The following is a 26,225-nucleotide window of genomic DNA, read 5'->3' as shown; positions in this document are numbered from 1 at the left end:
GCAGGCTCGGCTGAGGTTGTTTATCACGTGCTTTAAAAAAAATTTTTTTTCAGCTTTAGTGAGGTATGATTGACAAAATTGTAAGATATTTCATTGTACAGTGTGATGATTTGGTTTATCATCTGCTTTTCATTCTCTGCTTCTTGTCTCGTTGTAGGCAAGCTCTTTTTGGAGACCATGTTAAGAAACCTCAGAGCCTGGAGGACACGGACTTGAGCCGCCTCTACACAGCCACATCCCTGATGCAGATCGACGACAATGTGATGAGGTATGCCCATGCTCGGGGGCAGGGTGCCAGGTGGGAGGCAGCAGGCCGTTGCTGCCCAGCGCCAGGGGTTTCCTCCGCCCACTTTAGTGTTAAGGGTTTTGGTTTGTTTTTTTTTAATGTCCACTGTTTAAAAACTGAAGATTTCACAGAGAAATCCAAATTTCTAATGTCTCTTAAAAAAATAGGAAGAGGACTTCCCTGGCGGTCCAGTGGTTAGGACTCAGCGCTTCAAATGCAGGGGGCGCGGGTTAGATCCCTGGTCGGGAAACTAGGATCCCACATGCCACATGGCATGGCACGGCCAAAAAATGTAAAAAAAAAAAAAAAAAATAGGAAGAGGCTCTGACCACTCGTTCTACATTCCTGCGTGGCCAACTGAGCTTGAACTGGGGAGCTGGGGTATGCGTGCCCTAGTTGCCCACAGTCCTCAACACCGGGTCAGGGATCAGATGTCACATAAACTGCATGTGGCAATGGAGTAAAAGGAGAAGGAAAATATCTCTTGTACCTGCCTATGTCTCTATCAAAAGTAGAAAAACCAAAAATAGACCAAGAGAGCTGTGTGTTACAAGAAGAATGGACAGAGCCTCTTCCTTTAGGGGCGTAAAGACTCTCCTCTGAGTGTAATATGCAAACCCCGCCCACTTCACTCGGTTGCCCTTTCCCTGCCCAGCCCCTCCAGGCCTCTCCAGGCACCTGAGGTCACCACGCTGACAGTATCCTCTTTCCTGGCACCAGTAGTTTCTGATTGAGGTCAGCATTAGCTGGAAAAGGTAAAGTTAATCTCTGACCTCATCGTTCTCTTGAAAAAGTCATCCTTTTTATTTAGAGGTCACTTGATACCTTCAGGTGTGGCCTGAAGCAAGCTAGTGTTCATCCAATAGATAGGCACATATTGACCTGAGTATGAGATCTGTATTTACCTTCCTTATGGGATTTTAGTAGCCTTCTTACACCAAGTAACTTTGAAATATGCCCATGAACAGTTACTCAAAGGAAATGGAAATTGGGAAATTGCTGGCACGTTCAGAAGGTGAGAATGAATTATACCCACCCTCGCTTACGATGGGGTGTGCAACTTTACTGTGGTGCAGACACTACACTAATGAGAAAAAAAACAAACTTACTTAAATTTCATTCATCTTCTAAATTTTTTTAAGCCCAAAAGAGAGTGTTCTTCAACTCTTCCTAAAGCTCTTCCTTTTTAATAGTGCTAGATAGTAGCAGTTTTCATGATCATAACCAGTTTGGGCAGCCTCCTCATCAACCCGCCACCGGTAATACTGGAGGACGAGAGTGCCTTCCTGGCCCGCTGAGACCTCAGAGGGGCTCATTTCTTGGAGACAGATGTCCTAGAGATGATTTCTGCACTCGGCCTCCTCCCTATCAAGTTTGGCCCAAATAGTCCAACCTGAGGGTCCTTCGCCGGCAGAGATGTCTAAGGAGCCTGAGAGTGGAAGAGATCCACAGCTACACGGGAGCCGAGATACCTCGAAGACCCCAGTCAGGACAAAAAAACCCTACTATTCACAAACCAGAGGCCTTAATCTGTGTCAGAAAGAAATGAGGTTTCCAGAGATCCTCTGACCTGGGGTTGACTCTGTCTCCTGGTGTCAGAGCTCCAGGCTGAATCGTGCCAGCCTCTCAGAGCACAGGGCAGGGCAAAGCTGCAGGACCTGCCCGCTGGAGCACCGAAGGGTTTGTTGATGTCAGTGTGTCTCTGACTACTGCTCCATGGGGGACAGAGTCGGTAACTTTGAATCCCTGTCTCATTTCTATTATCCGGTACATATTTCATTCCAGTTCACAGTGGTCCAGATCACTCTGCCAGGAAGAATTCTGTTGAAAACAAAGTTCTAGTAAATGTCTTCGAATTGCAGATTCTTAGTGTCTACAGTGACATCTGGTTTTATGCTACCTCAAAAAGATGTAACATCCGCTAATAATGACTACAGATAACACTTACTGAGTAATTACTCTGGGCCAGTCACTGTGCTAATAAAATGTCACTTTAATGTCATAAATCTCACAGTGCCATTAAAGAAGCTCCTGTCCCTAGCTCCATTTTACAGAGGAGAAGCTCAGAGAGGTTAAACCCTTTGCCTAAGGTCCGTAGTCAGTAAGTGACAGAGCCAGGATTTGAAGCCAGATGCCAAAGCTGGGTGCTCTTAACCCCTAACTCTGGTACCTGAGTATATTCTACTGATATGATGAGCTAGTGTGGGAACTGGCACAGTAATAAAATCAATTCAGCATTCCAATCATTTCAAGTGTTGTTTTGTCTTTTTCCTTTGTGTGTGTATGTGTGTGTGTGTCCCAGGAAGTTTCATGGCTATAACTCCCTGAAGGAATATTACGAGGAAGAAAGCTGCATGAGGTACCTGCACAGGGTGAGTGACCACATCAACTCAGGGAGCAGCATCTCAGAATTAGTATCACCCCATCCAGTTTCACCCGTGATATAACAAGCATCCCTCCTAAGCTTCCCTGGTGGAAGCTCAGCCAGCATCTGGCTCCAACCGCTCTAGTTGTTGACTTGGGTTTATTATTGAACCAAACTCTGCCCCTCTGTGACCTCCATATAATAATCCCAGAGCTGCCCCTTGGTGCGGTGAAAGCCCTTAAAATCGCTGCCGCACCCATTTTTTTCTTAGTCTTCCTTTGACTGTATAATCCTGCCTGGTTCCTGCCATGGTTCCTCACGGGAAGTCCGTGTAGATTTCTTATAATCCTAGACCCTGTTTTGGTCATTGTGTATTTTGTTGGTGTGGTGCCTAGGACTGAACTCAAAATTCCTGCCATGATCTGGCAAGCACAGAGTAAAATAGATGCATTTCTGTATCAGAATGTTAGAGGAGCATGTCTTTTGTCAAAGTAGACTGGTTTATGTTAATGCAGGTGTGAGCAGCTACAATAAACTTCGTATTAAATTAAGCTTGTGGCCAATCATAACCCCCGTGTTTTTTACCTGAACCACCACCAAATCACTCTCCCCTTCTGTCTTTGAGCAATTGCTCTTTCTACTCAAACACAGGACTTCCCATTTATCCCCATCAATGTCCACCTGTTGTTTGGCCCACCACTTCCCCAGCTTAAGCAGACCATTGTGAATGGCAGTTCTGCCTTCGTGTCCTATCGGCCACCCCTCCTACTTTAGCATCGTCATCCAGGCTTTTCATGTCTTCATTTAAGCCATCACAGAAACGTGAAGCTGTCCAGAGCCAGTGTCAGGGGCCTCCAGGTGAGGCAACCGGTCATTACGTTCCTGGGCGTGGCTGTTCAGTAATGCCTGAGCGCCCCCATCAGCACCACCTCTGCCAAAATGAAAAAGGACACTTACTGGCTGTTTTGATAAATGGATGTTGAATGCAAAGCTGACAAGAGCTTCCTGATATCCACCAGCCTGCTCCTGTTTTCAACCTTCAGATTCTTCTAGAAAGCCTCCTTTGTCCAGAGTGGAGCACACTCCTTTTTTCCTCCCTACCATATAAATTGAATGAATATGTACATAACTCTGTAAAGTCATTCTTCGGAAAGATATGGCTAATCTGAGACACTGTGCGGACGATCAGAAATATTTTGCCAGTGAGTATTGTAGAGTCTTTACCCTTGCTCCGTCAGAGCACGTGGGTCACCTAGGCTTGACTAGGTGCTTGGCTCCTGCACATGCCTGCCAGGGCTGTGATCACAGCGGCAGTTATCATTCCTGCCACCACCAGGAAATACGAGGTGTCCTTAGTCCACATGTTCAGGAAACTGAGCACTGACCCTCTTCCCTTTGCTTCAAAGACATATCCGGTAGTGTATTTGAGCCTTGGATCAATGGGGTCTAAAAAAAGAGAACTGATCATTTAATTCTGCTTTATTTTCTTGTTTCAGATTTATGTACCTCTCATGTTGGTGAATGCAGCCGATGACCCCTTGGTGCATGAAAGTCTTCTAACCATTCCAAAATCTCTTTCGGGTAAGTGTTTCTTCCTGCTGCTCCCTCAACCACTCAGCAAATTGCCACAGTATGTCACCTTCATCATGCTGTCATCTCCTGGCGATCAGGGTATCTCTTGGCAGTGTTCTTATTTATTCTAGCCTGATAGTTCTGGGGCTATGATGGAGCCTGGGTAGAGCCTTTTCATGTTCTTTCCTGGTGCAAGAGATAGGATCATTGTTTATATCCATAGCCAAGAGGTTCCGGCAGTCCCCTGGTGTTCTGTGAAATTATGGCCTCAGGGATGTGGGTCCATTAAGTCTGAGAGTTTGACTTAAAGAGATAGTTAGACTTAAAATCTGACCTGAAAAGCAAAACAAAAAAGCCAGTTCTGCTACCTCTTGTGACAGACAGCCTCCCCACCTGCTTTGAGGATAAAAATATAACCAACTGAAAAAGCAAAGAAGGTTGTTCATGAGAATGTTATCTTGCCTCAGGCTTGCACGGCCTCACACCATGCTAGGCAGGAGCTACGGGAGAAACTAGAAAGAGGATAACGGAAGGAAACACTTGGGTCACAATCTAAAGTTACTTTGCATTGTACCTAATCTCCTCCCTTCCCAGTCCTCTGTGAGTACGTTTCCTCTTGTAAATATCATATGTTAACCAGGGGGAAAAGGGGTACTTCTGATTCTCTCATGACCCCAAGTTAAAGAGTAGATAACACAGCAAGCAGATAAAGGACCCACGCCCAGACAGAGCTCCGTTCTCTGCTCAGAGTGAATGCATGTGTCGCAGGTGCATTACGTGATAAAAAGCTGTGTGTCAACCGTCTATCAAACCACAGGCTCCCTACACAAAAGCAGCCACGTGGGCTGCAGTGAGAGGAGGCAGCCATGCTGGTTTCCTTCTGCATATCTAAAGTAACATCCATAGCAGTAATGCTGTCACACAGAAACTTACAAAATAGCAGCCAAAAGGGAAGAATAAAGGGGGTCAGACAAGAAAAGAGCCCTTGCAGAGCCAGAAATGTGAGTGCCAGGAAGCGCCTCAGAGGCCTGGAGCAGCCAGCAAGGGACCCGTTGTCACTTGTTCCCCTGGGAAGAGAGATGCTCCCTGTGGTACCTGACTGTACCTGGCTGCCCGTTTTGCACACATCTTCGGTAATGGCTTTACCGGCCCATGCGGGACTAACTTAAACGTGGACTCATAAAGTCAAGCTCCAGGTTAATAATTCTCAAATGGCCATTTAGCACGTGCCATTAAAAGCTTGGCCGTCTTTTAACTCAACTTGCAGCTTTATGTTTTAGCCTCGGAAAATAAAGTTCTGTAATGAAAAATCATTGACTCCATTGAGTTCATCTGGTTCTCTAGTAAATAAGAGTGTAAGTGTTATGAATCCCTCCTCAAAGCCTGGTCCCCACCAGTAGCATTGGCATCACCCAGGAGCTTGTCAGAAATGCAGACTCTGGGGACTTCCCCGGTGGCGAAGTGGTTAAGACTCCGTGCTTCCAATGCAGGGGGCCTGGGTTCCATCCCTGGTCGGGGAACTAGATCCTGCACACTGCAACTAAGAGCCTGCATGCCACAACTAAAGATCCCACATGCCGCAACTAAGACCCAGTGCAGCCAAATAAATAAATAAATATCTTTTTAAAAAAGAAATGCAGAATCTCAGCTCCTTCCCCAGGCCTATTAAAGCCAAATCTGCATTTTAAGGCAGTCTCCCAGGTGATTTGGATACACGAAGTTGGGAGGTACTTGGCTGTACAATCAAGTCAGCTGGGGAGTTTTAGCAACACCAATGCCTGGGTCCTCCCTCTCTCACCTACCACCCCCCAACTCCACCCCACCCCCACCCTCAAATCAGAATCTCATTGGTCTGGATGCAACATAGGGATCGTAAAAAACAAAAAACCCATGTGATTCTAATATGCAGCCAAGTTTGAGAACCACTTAGAGTTTTAAGGATCTCCTAAGCCGGTACCCATTCTACTCCAAAGCCAAGCTGCTATTCCAAAACCTGCTAGATCCCACCATCTTGCCTGCCCCACCAAATCTCCCTCCCGCCTTGGTGAACGAGGCAGAGGGAGTAGAAATCAGATGCCCACTTAGGTGACACCTTCGCCTGTGGGGAAAGCCTGGGCCGCCCTGGCCAGCTCACTTTTGCACCTTCTGCCCTGGAGCTGGTCAGAGAACAGTGACTCACTCAGCTGCCTTTCTCCTGCAGAGAAACGGGAGAACGTCATGTTTGTGCTGCCCCTGCACGGGGGCCACCTGGGCTTCTTTGAGGGGTCCGTGCTGTTCCCCGAGCCCCTGACATGGATGGATAAGCTGGTGGTGGAGTACGCCAACGCCATTTGCCAGTGGGAACGTAACAAGTCGCAGTGCTCTGACACGGAGCAAGTGGAGGCCGACCTGGAGTGAGGCACCCCCCGGACTCTGGTGCGCTCCAGCTGCCCTGGTCACCGGCTGTTTCAGGTCTCCCATCTCCCTCAGTGACCTGGATCTGACCTCACACCATCAACGGGGACCACCCACTAGACACACCTGACTTGAAGTAGGTGGCCATCCCTGGGAACTCCAGGCTATTTTTGTGCTTAGTTACTGGTTTTCTCCACTGCATTGTTAGCCATGGTGACAAGCGACGGGGTTTTCACCCTCCTGTCCGGTGTCAGCATCTGATTGCTTTCAAGCCAATTACATCTAGTTTCCCTATTAAAAATGTGTCTGAACAGCAGTTTTACTTTGCCAATCAGCAGGCTTTTCCCCAAGAGCAGTGAAGGATGTATGTTATTTTGTGGTGGTGTATGTGTCCTGACGTAGACCCTAAAAAGAGCCAACGCTGTAGATGCAGCTCAGCTTGGGAGCCTGGGGCCCTGGGCCTCCCAGGCCAAGACTGTGGCCTCTTACATGGCAAAGAAAATTCCCTTGAGTCACAAACCAACTTTCTCCCTCACTGTCTCCTAAGACAGTTTTCCCACAGGTTGCTGATGATGAGAGTTACCTGGGGCGCTTGGTACAAATTCAGCCTCCCAGGTCCCTCCTCTTGGAGAAGCTGTTTCAGTGGGTCTGGGAAGGGGCCTGGGGATTCTAATTTTTGACAAGTGCCCCAGGTGATTCTCCTCACCAGGCAAAGTTGAGAAGCACGGTTGTGCGGAGCCTTTAAATTAGAAACATCTCGGTAGTTTGTGTTGTTGAAATTCATAGTCGGAGGTATCTCTTAGATCCCAGGAGCCTCCAAAGCTGCAAGGCCTGTCGTGTACGGCTGCCCTGGTGTGATCGCTATGTGATGTCTCAGAAAGGGCTTGGGCTGGGGGTGAACACTTCAGGCCATGCCTGACTCTGCCTCTCACTGGCTATATGACCCTGGAAAAGTCCCTTTGAACTTTTATTTCTTCACCTGCTAAATGGGGGACTTGGGCCAGGTAGATTGCCGACATCGCTACCAGTTCTAAAGTTCAATGACAAACTCAGTTTAACTGAGGTTTGAGAGAACACCTCTCCAGGGAAGCCTGAGAGCTATTCTAAGCATGTAGACGTCATCATTTGCCTTTCTTTTTTTTTTTTTTTTTCTGTCCCTCATTTCATATAAAGAGGGTTTTTTTTGGGTTTGTTTTTTTTTTTAAAGCACTCAGTTATAATTTTATGTTTTTAACCCAGGTCTCTCTAACTCTGGCTTTTGATACCAAACAATTCAAAAGTTGGATCTGAGTTTGGAGAAATATCTTTCCAACTGAAGAGGGTGTGATTTTGAAACCAGATTTTGTAATGTAATAGCTCATATTTGTAGCCTATTGGATAGATCTTTCCAGAGTGTTATCTTCTCAAATGAAAAGTCACTCTACATTTCAAGTACTCCTTTCCTCCAATCCTGTGGTACTTGAATATCTAAAAACCCTGCACTTTGAAAAATCAGCAGTTGCTATCTGGAACTAAACAGAATTACAAGTGAAAGGACCTAGATACTTTAAAAAAAAAAAAATTTCCCGGCTTCCTCTCCTTTGCTATAGGACAGACAGGAATATAAATAGTGGGTCTGTATGTGGATGTTTAAGGGGTAAAGGGAGCCACCTGAGGGCCTGGATGCAGACCCTCATGGCCGCAGGTGGATGTAGTTTGGGCATCGGTCCAAGTCATGTGACAGTAATGTCTGTAACCTGAAGAAGTTGTTTTCTGACAATCACCAGATCATCCTAAATAATAACATCAAAAACAGCCGTATCTGAAGAGACTGAGACTTCTATGGTCTCGACTTCGCTTCGGTACAATTTCTCACACACACCAAATTCATCATTGTGACTTTCCCCCCAAGTTGTTACTTTTCAAGTGCATTTCTTTTTCATGTTCTTTTAGTACGAATTGGCACTTTATCATCTACCCCTCAATTTCGAAGCTAGTCTCTCCCCTCTGTTATTTTTCCTTCCAACCAACAACCACAGCTATAATCTAGAAGATTCACGGTCATATATCCTGCTACAACCTTCATGTCTCAAGACCTTTTTTTGTGAAATTAGATGAACGAAGCAATAACTTAATGGGGTTGAATCACCATCCCAGGAAGCAAGAGGCTCCCTTTCATTTGCCTTAGGTCACATCCCTTGATCTATTCCGACAAAGTAGTGGCCAGGTACCAGCTCCATTCAGGAGGAGAAAACAGTCCTGTTGTCACGCACTTGGCGGGGATGGGGGCACAAGTCCTTGGAGCCTGGTGTGCACGGCAGTTCTGGTGGTCCACGGAGGGGAGGCAGGGCTCGGGGCACAGCCTTTGTTGCCACATAACCGGAATTTACCCCACAGGACCGTGGGGACCGCCTCCCAGCTGAAATCTTTTTAGTGTGTGACTCTGAATGGCACTTACATTCCATTTTGGCTCACATGAAATCAACTGAAGGCCTCTGTTCAAGCTTCAGGCTCTCAGGCATGGAAATAAGAGTGTAACTGTGGCTATCTTACAGGAAAATTCTTGTTTGTCCCTGAATGAGAGCACAGAGGCATTGAATTTACAGAGATGCGAGCTCGCCTAATAAACAAGGGAGCAGCATTTTATATGTAGGTCAGCTTTTTCCTTCCTCCAGCTTTCCTTGCTTTTCGTTCGTTCCTGATGATAATGTGAGGGCTCTTCTTGCTACTGAGGTCCTCTTGGGCTAAAACAAGGCAGAATTTTCAAAGAGTATTTGAATATTATATTTTAAAATCAGGTTAAAAATACAGTAAAATCAGGTTAAGGATATAAATTGCAGAGACCTAGACAGTTCTATCGCAGCAAGAACATGTTAAAAACCAAGCAGGTTTTTAACAATTCTCCGGGTTGTTCTCCCTGCCTCTAAACATTTGAAGACAATGATGAAGATCCCAGTCAAGTCAGGATTATCTGACTTGAAAAAAATGGTCTCAAGTCTCCTTTATGCATTTATGTTAGTAGGGAGTTTAACAGACTTGAAGAAAACCTCTTACCTTCCCTCCCATGAGTTTGCACCAGTGATTCCAGAGCAGAAGGAAGGCAGAAAGTTGTTTGTTGTCACTATATTCTTTGAACCTCCCCGCAGCGTTTTACACATGAGAGTGGGAATATACCTGCAAGGGGAGCGTCCCTTTCTTGACATGGTGTTAGGGAGCCAGGGTTCAGGAGACTTGGATTCTTGTCCTATCTCTAATTCACATTGGATTGTGGGCAATCACTTCACCTCTCCGTGCCCCAGTTACCTCATCTTAGACCATCTCTAAGTCCACTTCATCTACTTACACGTCATTTGCCAGAACATTCCCGCTGGCCTTCTTACAGCCCTTGCAAGTGGAAACAGATAAGTCAAGACTTCGGGCTTATCTTGAGGGGACTCAGAGAGAGGGAGCTACTGCATTCAGCCTTTGCTGGTGAAGACTCTTGATTTTTGCCCAAAGCCCTGTGTCTCTGACTGGCTTCTCTTCAGAGCCTCCACTGTCATCTCAATATTCTTTCTGTACTGAGGGTGGTCTTATGACTGGGACAGGTGCTGACCGTTGGAACGAGGTGAATATCCCCATCCTTCTGTGTGACTTGGGCAAGCTTTGAGAGTTCCCAGGGCAGAAACCCTTCCTGCTCAGACTTTCATTCTAAAACTACAATCTTCATTAAAGCTGAACTTTCTGGGTAGCTGAGCTTATATGCCTGGCATCTGAATGAGAGCTCTCTTTGTCACTGTGTGGCTTGAGATCCGTTTTGCCAGCTCCGGGGAAACAATACGTGTGTTCTTGTTAGTGTTTGCCGAGCAAGCAGATGTCTGAGCTGTGAGAGGCTTTTCTTTTCCCGTGGCATTGCTTCTGACTTAGCGCTAAAGTGAAGATCACTGAAACATCACGTTGAGTTGAAACTCAGGTCTTTGTCGTCTAAGGCAGGACAGGAGAGTTATTAAGAAGTATTTCACTGCAGCATCTGCTCACAATACCATCTGGAATTGTTCTCTTTGCCCAGAAAGCCTTAACTTGCCTCTAGAATATCCCCTGGTGGTACAACACTATTGTGACTTTGGAATTCAAATTATTCTGCTGTAGAAGTCTGAAGCAAAGCTACAGCAAAACCAGAAAATGTCTTCATGTGGCCTGTACGCACCTTATTAGGTGCCCCCCACCCCTGACAATAAGAGCAATCCAGAACTGGCCAAACACCTCATCTCTGACGCCTTTCTTCCTTCTTGGCCTCACTCTGTTGTTCAAAGCCACTTTGGATGCTTCAAAAAACCATGAAAAGTGGCCTGCCTTTGGCATTTAGAGGCCAAGCAATGGGGGGAAAGGTTTTCTTCTCCCCCGTGTTATCAAAGCAGAGGGAAGTGCCCCCCTCTTCATAAACTAGAATTGCTTTTGCCAAATTGTATTTGAAGGGGAACGGGCCCCTACTCGCAGTGAGAACTGGAATGCTATCCAAAACTAAAGCTGCTTCCTCTTGCCTGTGTCACTGCTGCCACTGCCTCCGGACGCTGTAGCCCAGGCATCCCCCCGAAGTGACCCTTGGAAGCAGGCTGCAGAGCCCAGCTCGCCAGCCATTCTCAGACCCCAGATGGTAGACAGCTGCCCCTTTTGAAGGAGTCAGCCCCCCCCCCCACACCATGTTTTCTGAACCGTTTTTCCTAGCATGTATTGTGGGTAAAACATTCATCTATCTCTAATGAATAAGCTGAAGTTAATTTCCAACCAGTGGATTAAGTCCTTTAACTCGACTCCTGTCAGTTAGTAATAAAACCTATAACCTGCCGCCTCCCCGTTCTGGTCCCCATTAGCCAAGAAATCTATCGCCGTAAGTTGGGGACAGTCCACGTATAGCACCTGCAGAAATACCCTTCATCTCAATAGGCATTCTCCTTCCAGACCACCCACATGGAGCAGCCAACAGTCACCTAGAATAATTGCTGAGCCCTCAGTCCCGGCGCCAGCCACTCCCTCCCAGTGGGTGGACCGAGTTCCTGGGTGTGGGAGTTAGGTTTGGTTTGGTTTTTGTTTTGGCCTCTTTAGTTTTCCTAAAGCACAAGTCCATGTAGAATCCTGTCACCTCTCCACACCAGTTTCAGATGATCTGGGTCTCTCCCACTGCCTCAGGAAGACCTTCACTGTACCTGAGCTTTTGACTTCTGCCACTGCAGCTGCCTTAGTGACACCAGGAGCTGGGGGCGTGGAGGGGGGAGCCAGTTTGCATCTCCCCCTTTCCTGGTTAGACTTCCATGAACCACATTCTTCTGTTGGCAGATCTGCTTCCAGATTGATTTTTGAGAACCATCACTTTCACATTCCTAATTTTTGTTTGTTTTGTTTGATTTTTTTTTTTTTTGGACTTTCTGAAACTTCAAATGCTGCCCTGAAAATAATGTATTTTTGAGTTTGTGTTCTGAAAGCCTCCGAGCTGGTGGATTGGGGGGTGGGGGAGGTGGAATACGGGATCCTCCAGCACTGAGGTGTTTAAGATTTGCAACTAGCAATGCAATTTTTTCTAAATATGAGGATATTTACCTTTATTAAGAAATTATACTAAACAGTGGTGTCCTTGATCATTTTATGTTCTCATATTACTTTTGGTTCTGTTTTGATTCTGTGTGGTGGTAAACAAAGATCATTACAAACAAAAACTGTAATTTTGTTATCTTTGATTCAATGGAATTTCTTTACTTAAAAAAATAAAAGACTAAAAATGTGGCGTGGCTGTGTGTCCTTTGTAGTGGAGATTTTCTATCTAAAAGAATTGTTCCTGTGTCTTCACCGAAGCAGGAGCTTGAAAGAAACAAAACACCAAGTTCTCATCACTGATTTTAACCCAGCCTTGCAAATACCAAAGAAATGACCAGCCCACAGTTGTCTTTACAAGCCCATCCTCTCCAGGAAGAAAGCCAAGGCCTGGGAAGAGTGAGATATCAGCATTTTAAATACTCGCTCTGTAAAGTGAACCATGTAGACAGAATGTAAGGTGAGATGTAAATGGTGGTTGCCACACATGAGTCACATCCTTTTCTAATAGTGTTCTTTGAAAAGACTGGGTGAACGTGACCTAAATTAAGGTTATATTGGGTTGATTGAGTAATGGTGGTGTTTTCGTCTCCTTTGCATCTGTCTGAATCCAAGCTAAGGGTCTCCCAGGGCAAAGCCCTGGCCCAGCCAGGAGAGTTGTGCCAGTCCGTGCTACCCCCACCCCAGGGACCTTGCACTCAGAGTTTTCTTCCCTCCTTGGCCATGCAAAACCTTTGACAAGCTAAGTGGGGTGAGGAGTGTTGGTTTTGGAGGACATGCATTAGCGAGGCCTAAAAATGCCCAATATCGAACTCCAAAGTGTATCCCTTTCTGGTAAGCAAGCTTCTCCCCCAGCACCAACCCCACTGCCCCACTTCCTATCACCCACAAAATAGCCAGACAACTTTGATCCAAGAAAACCAACTTTCAAAGAATACTACCTATGAAAAGTACCACATGAAAGAGATTTCAGGTCCAGGGTGTTAGGCAGATCGATGCCAACAGCTTGCCAATGTGGTCAGCACACAGCTGTGCCTCTCCTGATTCTACCCTATAGATTTGTTCTTGGTGACATTTATCTACAATCACTCGCTGACCCAAGGGTGCTGATGTCTTTTTTATTATACCTTCCAATAACAGGCCTCTCAGCTCTAGCTCTATAGGGAGTACTTTCCCATGTTAAGGACCAAACACCTAACTGGATGGCCCTCCAGCTGTATGACAGTCTCCCTCCTCATTTCTGTCTTGGTGTATCCCCCCTTAGAGGGGGTCACATGTAGCTGAGTGGTTGGGACGACCTTACGGGCGGCTTAGCCTTGAACTGCTCAATCTCTCCCCAAAGAAAAGTTAAACCTCTCTCTCTCTCTGTGGCTGTGTGCACCCAGGACTTGTATTTGATTCGTGCTGTCTACCCCATTTGGAATTACCCCAGCATCTCTACTGAAGACCATTTGGTTTCCCCTTAAAGTTATTTCCTCCTTTATCTGATGATGTTGGTGAAATTGACCTGGAATAAATGAAGCTCTAGTTCCATGGTTCCTCTTCCCCACCTCTACCTACATTTCCTCTATCCCCAGAAATAAACATTTGAGACAGAGCATTGGTAGTAACAGAGCCAAGGGATTTGGAGCCAGAGTTGCTGGGTTAGGGTCCCATCCAGGCCACTTTCTAGCTCTGTGACCTTGATCAGTATTGGACCTTGGGTTTTCCTTTTTCTTTTTTTTTTTAACCCCTAAGATGAGAATAATTTTAATAAGAATGCCTGTCTCTAGATATTGAGAGAATCAAATAAAATAATGTTTTTCAAAGTGTTATGTTGAGCAGTCCCCTCCTGAGACCACACTTTGAGTAGTAATCTCTCTGGTATCCTGTGAGCTTCCAGACCCTGCACTGCTAAGCTTCCTCAACACCAGAGCCACGCCCACCATTGAAAGTGGGATAAAAGGTGGTCCAGTTCACCCTGAAGGTGACTCTTCAGCTCTTTTCCTGGTTAACTTAAGACCTGGGCATCCCTCTTCCAGGAAGACTTTGCCAGGACACCAGGGAGCATTGGCCTCCTACAGCGTCCCTTAGGTAAACTCAAAGCTCTAAGCAGTGACTAGTCTTGCTCAAAGACTCTCTGAAGCTGATGGCCCATTCCCCTACTGAGACCTCCATCCACACCTTAACAAATGCTTCCATCTGCCAACAGACAGTATTTCCCCAAAGGGCCACATGATGCATCACTGTGACTTCCCAACTTCTGCTATGCTCAAATTACTTTCACATGCAGAATCCCTGCCTCATTCCAGACGTCTCCAGAAAGGAAGGTGTTCTGAGCAGCAAGTGGTTGCCGTGAAAGTCATGCTTTGTTGTCCCCCTTCCCATATTTGCTGGCTTTCAAGAGTATTTTACTGTCCCTCTTCCTCTCTCATTAATGCGGGGGTTGTGGCCACTTGTAGGAATCCAGCACATGTAGGCAGCTCAGATTCTGTGAGACTGAGCACATCAGATTTTAACATTAACATTCATGGTCTTCAGGCACCTGCTCCCAAAGCCGGCACCACCTTCCTGGCAAGGTCTGGCTCGGCCTGCCCCTGGCTAGTCTGTCCCTGGGCATGGAGGGGCAGTACCATGGCACGGCCAGCAGGGGGTGGTGGCAGCCCACGGTCAGAACCGACTCGCTGGGTCCCAACCCTATAGCTTTTTCCTCAGAAAGCCCCTGGGCTTTTACTTCAAACCCTCCCTAAGCTAAGGCCCTAGCCCTGCTGACTTTAGGAGGGACACCAGCATCTGTTTGGATTTGAGTAAGACAAAGCTGCCCCAAGAGCCTCTGCCTGCAATTTTTTCCATATCCTGATCTCATTTATAAATTAGAGTTCCCACAAATCAGACGGTGGGACTAGGAGGGCTCCTGGCAATTAGGGGCCAGGGGAAAGATGGGAGTCATCCAAGAGGGATCAGCCACTGTTTTCCTCAAATTTGGGACACAACTCTTTTACAAAACAATTATAAGTGTATCTTGAAAGTTTAAAAAATGCTCATTCCTTTAATTTTTTAAACTCAGCCTCATCCCTGCTCCCACTCCACCAACACCTGTACTGTCGACTCACCAATGCCCTCTATCTTGGCAAACGCAAGTCCCCATTCTCTTGTCACTTGCCCCCTCAGCGGCATGTTTGTGCCCTCACACTTGAAATACCTTCTTAGCTCCAGATGTTCTAGGAGATCTCTCGGGGTGAGGCTGCTGAGCCCCCTTCAACCATAGCACCCCCACTCTTTATAGGCTTAATACTAGAGTTCCATGTAAGGTTTGATTTGGAAAAGCTTCAAGTTTCAGAGGGTTTAAAGAAGGGTTTGGGAGAAATCCTCACTGGTCAGCCACCCACAGTAATTTGCTATGATTCCTCCTCCAGCTCTGAAGTAGTATGTATATCATTTATGAACATAGATTGTTGACTGTGAACGTCATAGAGAAGGAAATTACTTGGGTGATGAGCATACACTGCAAACCCTAGAAATGAAAGAAAAGATATAAGAAGTAAATGCATATATATGTACAGTCACATATATAGGTACATGTACATAGCCACACTGGAAAATGAGAAAGAGAATTCAGTGGTTCAGAGAAATTCCTAAAGGAGTGAAAGCAGACTGCATTGGATTGAACCCACAGCCCAGGAAACAGCTGAAGGTCCTGCCCCAAAAGGTGGGTACAGCACCAAGGGTGCTTCATGCCCAGAAGGAGGCAAGAGCAGAGAAGTCTTGGGATGATTATCAGGGTACCTAGTGGAGGCAGCCAGGCCAGTTGACCCTCACCCACCACCATGAGCCAGACAACAGGAACAAGTGTCTGCCTCCACTGGGAAAATCAGTGTGGGATCTTGGGAAAAGAATCTGTCAGTGCCTATGAGCCCCATGCCCAGAAGAAGCCAGGCCTTCCCCAAGACAGAGCAGCATGCCCAGCACACACTCAAAAGTCACCAGACACTTGAGGAAAGCCAACTGCACAGAAAGGAAGGCATTTATATTTGTCTAAATATGCAGAGCTTGAAAGTATCGGTTCATTTCTATAAGGCGTCTGAGACTGAAGACAAAGAAGAGCTTTCACTGTATAACTTGAGAACTGGGAGAGTGCTCAGAGAAGATACCATCTGTAAATCTAAGTAAAACCATCCGTTGAGGCAAGGGGTCTGGAGGAGAGAGCTTTGGTGGAGAGACCCCACAGACAGAAGGAGGGGGACACAACTGCCACCCTTGAAGGAAGTCCAAGCTCCTGACCATCACTGCATACATCAGAATGCACCTGACTGAGGGGGACCAGACCACCCCAAAATGGAGCTACTTCAAGGCTGCTTCCACCCTGGAATTCCACGTGGAAAACGTTTCACCTGCCTACCAGCCACCAAGATCACTATACTTGCCAGATCCTTTTCACTTATATTCCCCCTCTTTTATCTTCTTTTTTATATTTTTAGGGGTGGGAGAGACTTTTAAACCAGCCTCCTTGCCGATTTTCAGAGACCCTAAATAGTAAAACTATTACAAAGAAAATCACTGAGAAGCTTGATTAGAGTCTTTGACACTCAACCCCACACAAGTCTCTGTCCTAAAGCTTCAGAGGCAGTAGGAATATAACTGCCCTCACTTCTTCTTGCTCAAGGGAATTCCCCTGCTTTTTTATTGCCCCCCCAGCTTGGGAGGAGGGTGACACCTGAGCTCACCCAAGCTTAGGGAGGTTCAGAGGAACCACAGTCACCCCAGGCAGCCCTTTTCGCAGCCTTCTGGGTCCAGGGCAGCTGAGGAGAGACCCAGGGACACTAACTACAGGTCGGACGGCAGGGGATGTTCTCAGAAGGCTGTGTTCTCATCTTGGGCCCGGGGACCAAAGAGCTGTTCAGCAACGACTTTGCCGTCATACTTGGGCAGTGTGCCCCCAAAGTCGGAGGGCAGGATGTCCTCGTTGAACTCCTGGTAGAAGCTGGAGAGGTCTTCTCCATGGACAAAGACCTGCAGGGAAGCAGAGGAGATAGAGCTCAGCAAGGGAGGGGTTCCCTTAGGATGAGGGCTGGGGGGAGAAGAGGGACAGGAGGACAAAGGCACACATGCCATCTCTGCCTGGTGATGGCCTTCTCAAAAGTCCTCCTTGTTGTGCTGTCTGTGGGATCCACTTGGTTCGGAACCTTGGTACAGAGTCTGAGGAGGGCTCAGGTAGGGTGCCCTCCTCCTCCACCTTCATCCCTCTTGTCTCCTGAACCCTTTCCTGCTACAACCCCATTCACTCACTCACACACCAGACGATCACCGGGCACCTTCCCTGCATGGCCACACACTCACCCTCTGGAGCAATTTGCTCTTCAAGAAGGGCTTGACCACGTTGTAGGTTGTGGTGAAGTACCACGGCTGGTGGATGAAGTGGATGGCTTTGAACCGGGCTGGGAAGGAATCCTGCAGGGACAGACAGCATCCCACCACATGGCCCCATGACCTCAGAGGTTCCCACTCACTCTCCCACTGCCTCTCCCCGTGACAAGAGGACAGAGTTGTCATCACTCGGTTGCCCCAGAGGGTAGCCCACTGAAGGTTCCATCCCCAGGCCAGCAGCTGGGGAGCCCTGGCTTCACTGCAGCTCCAAACTGAAGGAAGGATGTCCCAGAGGCCACGCAACCCAACCCTCATCCTGCGGATGCACAAAACCTTGTAATTAGGTGGACTAAGGAAATGAAATGGTAGCCTTGCTTGGTTTTTAGGTGACCAAGGCTTTTCAAATCCACTTGCCTGCTGAGCGGACTGCAAACTATTATAGACCAGAGGTACCCTATTGTCATGCCTCATTGTCCTTCATCCCCTCCCATGACTCCCACCTCCCATCTCTCCTTTCCAAGACAGAGCAGATTTAAGATTAGATTAGCTGTAAGAAAGGACTTCTGACACATCAGTATATAGGAATGAGTTGTCAGGATCATTAATGATATCTCTTTCTCAGGATAAATTCACATCCAGAGGGAGGCAGCATGACATATGTGTACAGAGAATGGGATTCTAGGTCGGAAGGTGTAGGTTCAAGTCCCGCCTCTGCCACTTGATAGCTGTGTGACCTTGAGAAGTCACTCAAATCTCTGAGCCTAGGTTTCCAGGTTTGTAAAGCGAAGCAGGGAAGCAGGGAGAGAATGCTTTTAAGGAGTTAATGAATTAATGAATGTGAACACGTGGCAAAATGTTGATCACCACGAAGTGTTTGTGGCTGGGGCTGTGATTGTCATTGCTCTTTTGGGCACTAGGCGGCTGTCTTCTCAGGTCCCTGCCAGCATCATTAAACCGGGAAACCCGGCCCAGCCTCCCAGCCTTCCCACCTGTGAGAGGCTCCTGCAGGACAGGGTTCTGTGGCCTCACCTGGAGCATGTCCACCATCTTCCTGAGATCTGAAGCCCGAAGTCCGGCAGCCTGCTGCATGGTAAAGCCCTTGAAGTTCTCAATGATGCAAAAGCCATTAATTTGAGTTTCCTCATTCTCCAGTAGTTTCTCCAGGATGAAACAGTATGCCTGCAAGATCTTGGGCACAACGTGAACGGGCTGTAAGATCCAACCCACAAAGACAGTTAAGACTCAAGTTCCTAACAGGAGAGCCAACTGGTATACCCCTTCCCAGAGGTAATTTGTCACAGGCTTTGAGCTGGGACAGTCCACCCCTGTGAATGTATGCCAAGAAAATAATCTTCAATGTCATATCCACGGTTAGATGCCAGAGTGTTTATCCTTGTACCCCTATAATAGTGGAACAACCTAAATGTCCAGCAATAAGGGACTGGTGAAATTATGGTATATTCATGCCATGGAGTATTCTAGAGCGGTGATATATAAGACTAATGATACAGAAAGATATCCATTCATGGTATATTATTGTAGAGTACAATCCCATTTTTATAAGAAAAAATGTGTATGTCTGTGTGCATATGCGTTCACATATGTTTCTAGGTTTCTAGAAAAAATAGGCTGGAAGGATGTCAGTGGTAGAAATCTCTGGGTGGTAGAATTGAGGATGATTTTAAATTTGTGATTTTTTTGGTATTTTCTAAAATGAGTAGATATCACTTATGTAACAAGAAAAAATATTTGTAAGTCTCTTCCTTACCATACATATGTATGCCTCAGTCCTAAAGCCAGTATCCTATTCAGTAGCAAACACTACAGGCATCCCTAATATGATCAGGAACAAGATAAGCATGTTCACTTTCCCCACCACTATTCAACTCTGTGTTGGAAGTAGTGGCCAGTGCATCCAAGTTGTTTTGTTTTTTTTCTATTAAATCAAGGGTATAAGAACTAGAAGAGGAAAAGAAAAAATGTCCCCCATTTACAGATAATATGATAGTATTCTTAGAAAATCTGAGAGAGTCATTTATCTGAGTAACATAAATAACAGAAGAATTCAGTAAAAATACCAGGATATGAAATTAACATACAAAACCAATGATCTTCATAGATACCAAAAATAACCAAGTAGGAGATATAATGGCAGAGAAAGTCCCACCTATAGCAACAATAAAATAAATACTTACGACAAACTTATTGACAAACATGCATAAGGTTTGAAAACTTTAAAACGCTCCTGGAAGCTCAAAATGTAAAAAGGAAGGCATCCCTTTTTTGTGGATAGTACCACTGGCCATGGATGTTGCATTCATAAAGATGCTGATTCTCCCCAAGTTTGTTATTTACATTAATGTTATACCAATAAAAATCTCCTGACATTTCTCCTAGAGCTTAATAAATTAATTCTAAAGTTCATAAGGAAAGGTAAACATGCAAGAATAGCTAGAAAAGCCCTGAAAAGGGGGAGCATTAAGGACAGAACTAATCCCAACAGATATTAAACATTCTATACCATCTCTATAATTAAAACTGTGTGATATTGGAACATGAAAAGACAGACCAATGGCATAGAATAGAAAGTCCAGAAATAGATCCAAGCACATATGAAGATGCAGAATATGACAAAGACGGCATCTCAAGCCCCTGGGGAAAACGATGGACTTTTTTAAGTAAATGGTGTTGTGACTACTAGGCAGCATTTTCTAAAATGAGTTTGTACTTTTCTTTTAAGGCCTGGTGGCACATGCCAAAGTTCTCCCAAGATAAACCCTAGCTCCCCCACTAGGACAGCTCTCTTAAAGGCTTGGCAAGTGAAATCACATATATATACATATATATATATATGTATATATATGTATATATATATATATGTATATATATATATGGTCTGTGTCGCTCTCAGCTTTCAGCATTTGGCAGGGCTGATCCCAGCTCGTGGCCCACAGCTGTCACTCCCACTTGGCAGGGATACCAGGGGGCAGCCATGTACTGGCCAGTGGGCCCTGCCTGCAAAGCTGCTGGGTTTTCCAGCTGCCATGGCACATCCTAGGACTTCTCCTCCTGCCGGGAAAGGGCCTGGTGCCATGAGCTACTGGCCATTCCCCCACAAACCTCGCCTCCTGGGGAGCCAGGAATGAGGGTCCAATAGAGGCCAGGTTTGGAGGAGGGAGCCCAGCCCAGGGGATGGGAGGGAGCCAGGCGAATCCCCACCGACCTCATCAAAGGTGATTTCTTCAGAGTCCCAGTTCTCAATATTGAAGAGCATGACCACTCGGCCATACTTGTCCCGACTGGAGAGGACACCAGGGTAGCCAGCCTCGACAGTGCAGCGGACAGCCTCCAGGGACAGGCTGTCGAAGAGCTCTGGGTACTGCAGCCGGAAGTTCACATAGCCTGGCAGAGGGGGAGCAGAAGAGGCCCCTCAGGGAGCCAGCCCATGCTGGGGTGGCACATGGTGGGCCTCCAGAGACCCAGGCTCCTCCACCTACATGCTCTGTGTAAGCCAGCAGGATACTCAACCTTTCTGTGCCCCATATTACCTCTCCAAAAAATAGGACGATAACATTGGCCTATCTCACCAAACTGCTGTGGTAATCAAACAAGATTCCAGGTACAAACGCCGTGAGCACACTGTAAAAACACAAGATGTAATCCTAAATCTAAGGACAATTACTATTTGGTAGTTTTCTCTTTCCCAAGGAAAGAGCCACAGGGTTTCTCAGTTGGGCACAGGGTTAGCTGAGGGGGTGGGGGTGGGGAAATGACCCCCAGATAAAACCCAAAGCAGGACACAGAGGCCCTCTCTGACTCCAGCGGCACTCCCACCACCCACTAACCCCACCCTGACCCATCCTGAACAGGTCCCCGCCTATCTGCGATTGTCTCTTCCACCAAACCCCGGAGGGACCAGCCCCAGAGGAGGTTTGGGGAGGCATTTGCCAAGGGAAGGCCACTGACCTCCTCGCTGCTCGTCCAACACTCCAGGCCCGTTCCCACCACCTAGCCTTCGTCCTTGCTGTACCCTCTGCCCTACTGCTCTTTCCCCAGGCATCTCATTTCCTTCGAGTTTTTCTCTAAAAGTTCTCTTTGCACTGGAGCCTTCCTAGCCTCTTTACCTAAAACTTTGACCCCTCAGTCCTTTATATCCACCTTCTTTATTTTTCTCTGTATATTTTTATTTTATTTGTCTGGTTTATTATTTCCACCATTAGACTATAAGACCCACGAGGGCCGGCAGTTCTTGTCTGCTTTGTTCTCTGCCACATCCTTTGGCCTAAAACAGCGGTTGGCAAAGCACAGCAGAGAATTACCATTTGCGGAAGGAAGGAAGAAGGAGAATCGTCAGGCTGCATAGGGCCTGCTCAGACACCCCTTCCCTCCACCAGCACCAAGGACTTGATTTCCTTAAGACACGGGTCTTCATCCCGTGGGCACAGCCAGGGTGGTTCTGTCCTTGGGACTCACTCCCAGGGCTGGCACCATCTTCAATTCTACTATGCATGAGGTTTGGGTACCTGAGGGGAGTCAAACTTATACCCACCTTCCCTGCAGTGCTCCAGAGCCAAAACCTAGGCTGGGCAGGTGGGGAAGGGGAGAGCAGGGGTGAGAGAGGAAACTACCCCAATTTGGGCACCCAATTTGGGTGACTCAGTTCTGCTCATTGAGACTCGGAGAGTGGAGAGGCGGGGCCAGACCTCTAGGAATCTGGTCCTGCCAGACTCATCCATTCATTGTCAGAGCTGAAAGGGATCTTGAAGGCTATTTAGTTCACACACCCATTTTACAGGTAAGGATAAGGAGGCTCAGGGAGAGTGACTTGCACGGCACAGGGAATGGGAGGGAAGTGAAGGAGTCGGTCTCAGTGCCTGGGTGAGGGTCAACGCCCTCCTCATGACCTTCCCCCCTTCACCCCTCACTCCCCACCCCCCGCAGCCTTCCCAGGGCCACCCATCCTGCGCAGGCCTCACCTCTGAGCAGCTCGTAGGCTCGGCCCACGTGGAATTTGCGCGCGCGGATGAAGCGCAGGAAGAAGGCGCTGTCCTTTCCCTGCACCCTCTCCGCCACGGCCACGGCCAGCTCCTGCCCCGAGGCTGCCTCCCCCTGCACCAGCTCCTGCAGCTCCCGCACCGCCTCCTCCCGGGTCTCCTCCCTCTCATTCAGCTCGTCCTTGGCCTGGAACAGGGGTGGGGTGCAGGCACGGAGTCAGGTAGGCGCGGGTGCGGGAGGCTCCTCCAGGTGCCAGACCGGCTGAGGGGCAGAGGGCGTGGCAGCTGGGGCCATCGCCGCTCTGCCCACAAGGGCAGCTTCTGCACTGGCAGCACCTCAGACTGCCATTTACATTTGGAGAAAATTAGGTCAAACTTTCATCCTGGGTTTGTTTGAGGAGACAGCCAGAGAGCTAAACGTTTCTAATCACAACAGCCTACTGGAGCCCTGACTGAGCACACTAAGTCCTTTAGATACATTATGTTTTTAAATCTTTGCCACAATCCATCACAGGAAGGTTGTAATCTTATCCCCATTTCTCAGGGTGAGCAGACTGAGGCTCATAGAGGTCAAGGTATTCTTGACCAAGGTCACCCAGATAAAAAGGGGTGAAGCTGAAACTCTTACTCAGGTTGGACTTTTAATCGCTTCACTCTGCTGCCTCCCAGGCTCATTTCTGATCTTTCCAAAATCAAAGATACCAGGCAGATGGCAGCCTGTCCTCTGCCTCCTATTCCTCCCCTTGGCTGAGCCTGGAGAACTCCTCAGCATGCCAGGGGCAGCTCTTTCCTTGGATGGCATGAGGGGGAAAGGCAGGTCTGGGGGATCTCAGAGCACCTTTCCCTTGAGACGCCCAGGGAGCAGAGATGGAAGCCAGGAGCCCGGGTCCAGCTCAACCCCAAGACAGCTCTGCCACCCTCCACAGAGCACAGTCTGATAAACTCTGAACCGGTCCAACAACCTTCTTTCATAGGTAGAGAAAGCAAGACCCAAAGAGGGAAAGAAGTTTGCTCAAGGTCACACAGCAAGTTGGAAGTCGGTCTGGTATTAGAACTCAGGCCTTTTCCTATCCAGTGAGGGCAGCAGTTGGATCCCTGTTCTCCAAGGCCATTGCAAACCAATGTTCCTCACATCTGAGTCTAGGATGATCCCTGGTCCAGAAGCCCTAGGTCTCGGCATTGGTTTCAGGGAACACTGTTGGTGCCATAGTCTTGGAATAGGCTGGCCTGGACATCTGGTCACCCCAACTGCTGCCATGGCCCTGACCTTCAGAATAGCCCCTAGAAAAAGCCAGTCCTTTAGGTCCAGAATGACCTGAAGAGCTGGTGCTGGACCCTTTCTACAGGAGAGAGGATGCTGTCAACATTCCCCCTTGTTGCCTCTCTACCCTGTCCCTCTGCACACCCCGGGGCCACCTCACCTTCTGCAAGGTGTGGCGGGGCAGCTGGCTGCACTGGCCAAAGACAGGTCCATGGTCTTTGGTTGTAAGCCGCTCCAGTTGGGCACGGAGCTCCTGTTCCTCTTCAGGGACCATGCGGAATGTGCCCGCCTGGGCAGAGAGAAGTCAGGAAAAGACAGGAAGAGACCCCCAGCAACCTGAGCAAGCCAGTCAAATGGGTCTGCTCAGACCCTAAACTAGTGCTTTTGCCCAAGGTCACTGTTGAGCTTCCTCCCTTTGGGTGGGGTCAGGGACCACAGAGAGGTTGTAGGGGTGAACGCCCATAACCCTGAGCAGACCAGATGACAGAGAAACAGGAAGGGAGAAAGGGAAGGAGGGAAGGTGGATGGAGGGGAGCCCCAGGGCACAGGGGTACTCACCCCCTCTGACATGCTGCCTCTGGAAGACTCGGAGTGCTCGGAAAAAGAAGGACCCCGCTTCTTCTGTCCTGGCCTCTCCAGGCAGCCTCCTTCCTAGGAGAGGAAGTCAGGGCTGCAGTGATATGGAGAAACTGTTCTGTTATTGTCTCAGAACAGTGGATGTCAAACTTTTGAGTGCATAAGAATCAGGTGGAGCATTTGTTAGAAATGCAGATGCCTGGGCCCTGCACCTGTGATTCTGACTCAGGAGGTCTGAACTGGGGCCCGGGCATCTATACTTTAAAACAGCACCCCCGGTGGCGCCGAAGGAGGTGGTTCTTGGGCTACACTTTGGGAAACACCCCTTTGAGAAGGAACACACACAAAAATACCTCAAACCTCAGTTCTTAAGATGAGTTGGCCCAGCCAGGGAAAAACTAGGATCGGCCTCCATTCTCAGTTACATGATCACTGCAGGATAAGGCAATCCGTCCTCCCATTTGTGGCCCTCCTTTTCCAGCCCAAAGGGGCACCTCAGAAACTTCCCAGCCTAGTGGATGGCCCCGTTCCAGTGAATTAACTCTCCAGAGGGGTGATGGCTAGTTACATAACCATAACTGGGTGCGTGTTCTGTGCCTTGTGATGCGCTATTTTCAAATCCATTGTCTGGGAGCCAGCATTATTATTCCCATTCTACATAGGAGGAAACAGGCCCAGGAGAATAAGTGACTTGTCCAAGGTCACACAGCCCGCAATAGCCAGGGATCGGGACTTAAGACCAAGCTGTGAACTTTCCATCAGCATCAAGAGGCAGCCTGTTGTGGCAAAAGTTAGACCTGGGTTCAAATTCTCTCTTCCATTTGCAAGCTTTGTGATTTAACCTGTATCTTGGTTGTCCCCTGTAAAAGGGAGATGGAAGTTTATGAGGATTTAATTAAATAATGAACACAGAAGCAGTGCCTGCCCACCAGAACCAATTTCATCCATTGCGCACATGACAACCCACTGAGTATTTTTGGAGACAACTCTTCTATTTCCAGATTTTCCCCTCTCCTACCTAAATGTCCCCAGACCCGTCACCACCCTGCTCCTGCCTCTGACCAGGTTCCCGTTGGTCAGTTCTGTCATCTGTTCACTGTTGATTAGTAGCAGAGGTGGGACTTGAACCTATGTCTGCCTGAGACCAAGACTTGCTTTGACACCTAGAGCCAAGACATCTCCAGGCAAACTCCCTAGGAGAGCTGGTGTCACAGAAAACCCTTTAGGGTCAGAGAGAACCAGATTTGAATCAGGCTTGGTCATTTACCACCCATATGAGCTTAGACAAGTTATTTAACCTTTCTGAGCCTCAGTTTCTTCATCTGCAAATTGGGGATAATAACCACACTTACCAAATAGAGTTGTAATGAAGATCCTATAATTTCTGTAGGGTACCTAGCACAGTGTTTTGCTCTAAAACATAGTTCCCCTTCCCTTTCTTAGCATCATACTGATCATTACCCCAACTTGCACAGAGAGACTTAGAGGGTGCCAGGGAATATCTGAGGATCTCCCATTTCCTGCTTCTCCCACTCCACAGACCCAGCAGGGCAGGGAGGTTCTGGGGGCTGTCATCCACTAACAGGAATAAAATCTAAGTCAGCTTTCTAGCAGGTAGACTTCCAAATATGCAGGCATATATACAAGACAGACTGAAATACGACTGTGCTCTCCCTTGGATTTTGCTGGAACAGAAAGGGAGAGGCTGATAGAACTCCCTGAGCAAGGGGCTCAGACAGGAGAGACAGTGGCTAGACACCCCCAGCCAGCTAGGCAGCTCATCAGGACAAGATCCTAGATCTTAGAAGTGGAGGGTTAAAGTCAGCACAGCAACTCTTTTTAAAATATGCCTAATCTACTAACTCTGATTTTTTACATATTGATTTATGC

At 47.6% G+C, this 26,225-nt stretch overlaps 2 protein-coding genes across 5 annotated transcripts in view; one reads left to right on the top strand and one right to left on the bottom strand.

Moving 5' to 3' along the window:
• Positions 1–12,348, top strand: part of ABHD2 (abhydrolase domain containing 2, acylglycerol lipase) — a 107,263-nt gene extending 94,915 nt beyond the window's left edge. For all 4 annotated transcript variants that reach the window (XM_059912505.1, XM_059912506.1, XM_059912508.1 and 1 more), the window contains 4 exons: positions 158–268; positions 2,589–2,658; positions 4,148–4,232; positions 6,424–12,348. In XM_059912505.1, the coding sequence (XP_059768488.1) occupies positions 158–268; positions 2,589–2,658; positions 4,148–4,232; positions 6,424–6,620 (463 nt within the window). In that variant the 3' untranslated portion in view covers positions 6,621–12,348. The remainder of the gene's footprint in view (positions 1–157; positions 269–2,588; positions 2,659–4,147; positions 4,233–6,423) is intronic.
• A 4,643-nt stretch (positions 12,349–16,991) lies between these two features.
• Positions 16,992–24,329, bottom strand: RLBP1 (retinaldehyde binding protein 1). Its single transcript, XM_059912503.1, has 7 exons — positions 24,318–24,329; positions 23,920–24,048; positions 22,481–22,685; positions 20,728–20,906; positions 18,534–18,692; positions 17,478–17,588; positions 16,992–17,150 (listed from the first exon to the last, which is right to left on the bottom strand). Exons 1-7 carry the CDS (start codon positions 24,327–24,329, stop codon positions 16,992–16,994), a joined length of 954 nt encoding a protein of 317 aa, XP_059768486.1.
• Between the last annotated feature and the right edge of the window lie 1,896 nt (positions 24,330–26,225).

This window comes from Balaenoptera ricei, chromosome 2, assembly GCF_028023285.1.
Source record: "Balaenoptera ricei isolate mBalRic1 chromosome 2, mBalRic1.hap2, whole genome shotgun sequence".
Lineage (NCBI taxonomy): Eukaryota > Metazoa > Chordata > Mammalia > Artiodactyla > Balaenopteridae > Balaenoptera > Balaenoptera ricei.
Note: the sequence above shows the minus strand (reverse complement) of the source record. Positions and strands in the feature narration are given on the sequence as shown.

Bases quoted from the DNA above. Each gene is read 5' to 3' on its own strand.
- RLBP1 (XM_059912503.1), bottom strand. The intron at 20,907-22,480 runs GTGAGGCCTGCG...CCCCTCTGCCAG, and splicing joins AGCCTACGAGCTGCTCAGAG to GCTATGTGAACTTCCGGCTG. The intron at 17,151-17,477 runs GTGAGTGTGTGG...GCTTCCCTGCAG, and splicing joins AGAGCAAATTGCTCCAGAGG to GTCTTTGTCCATGGAGAAGA.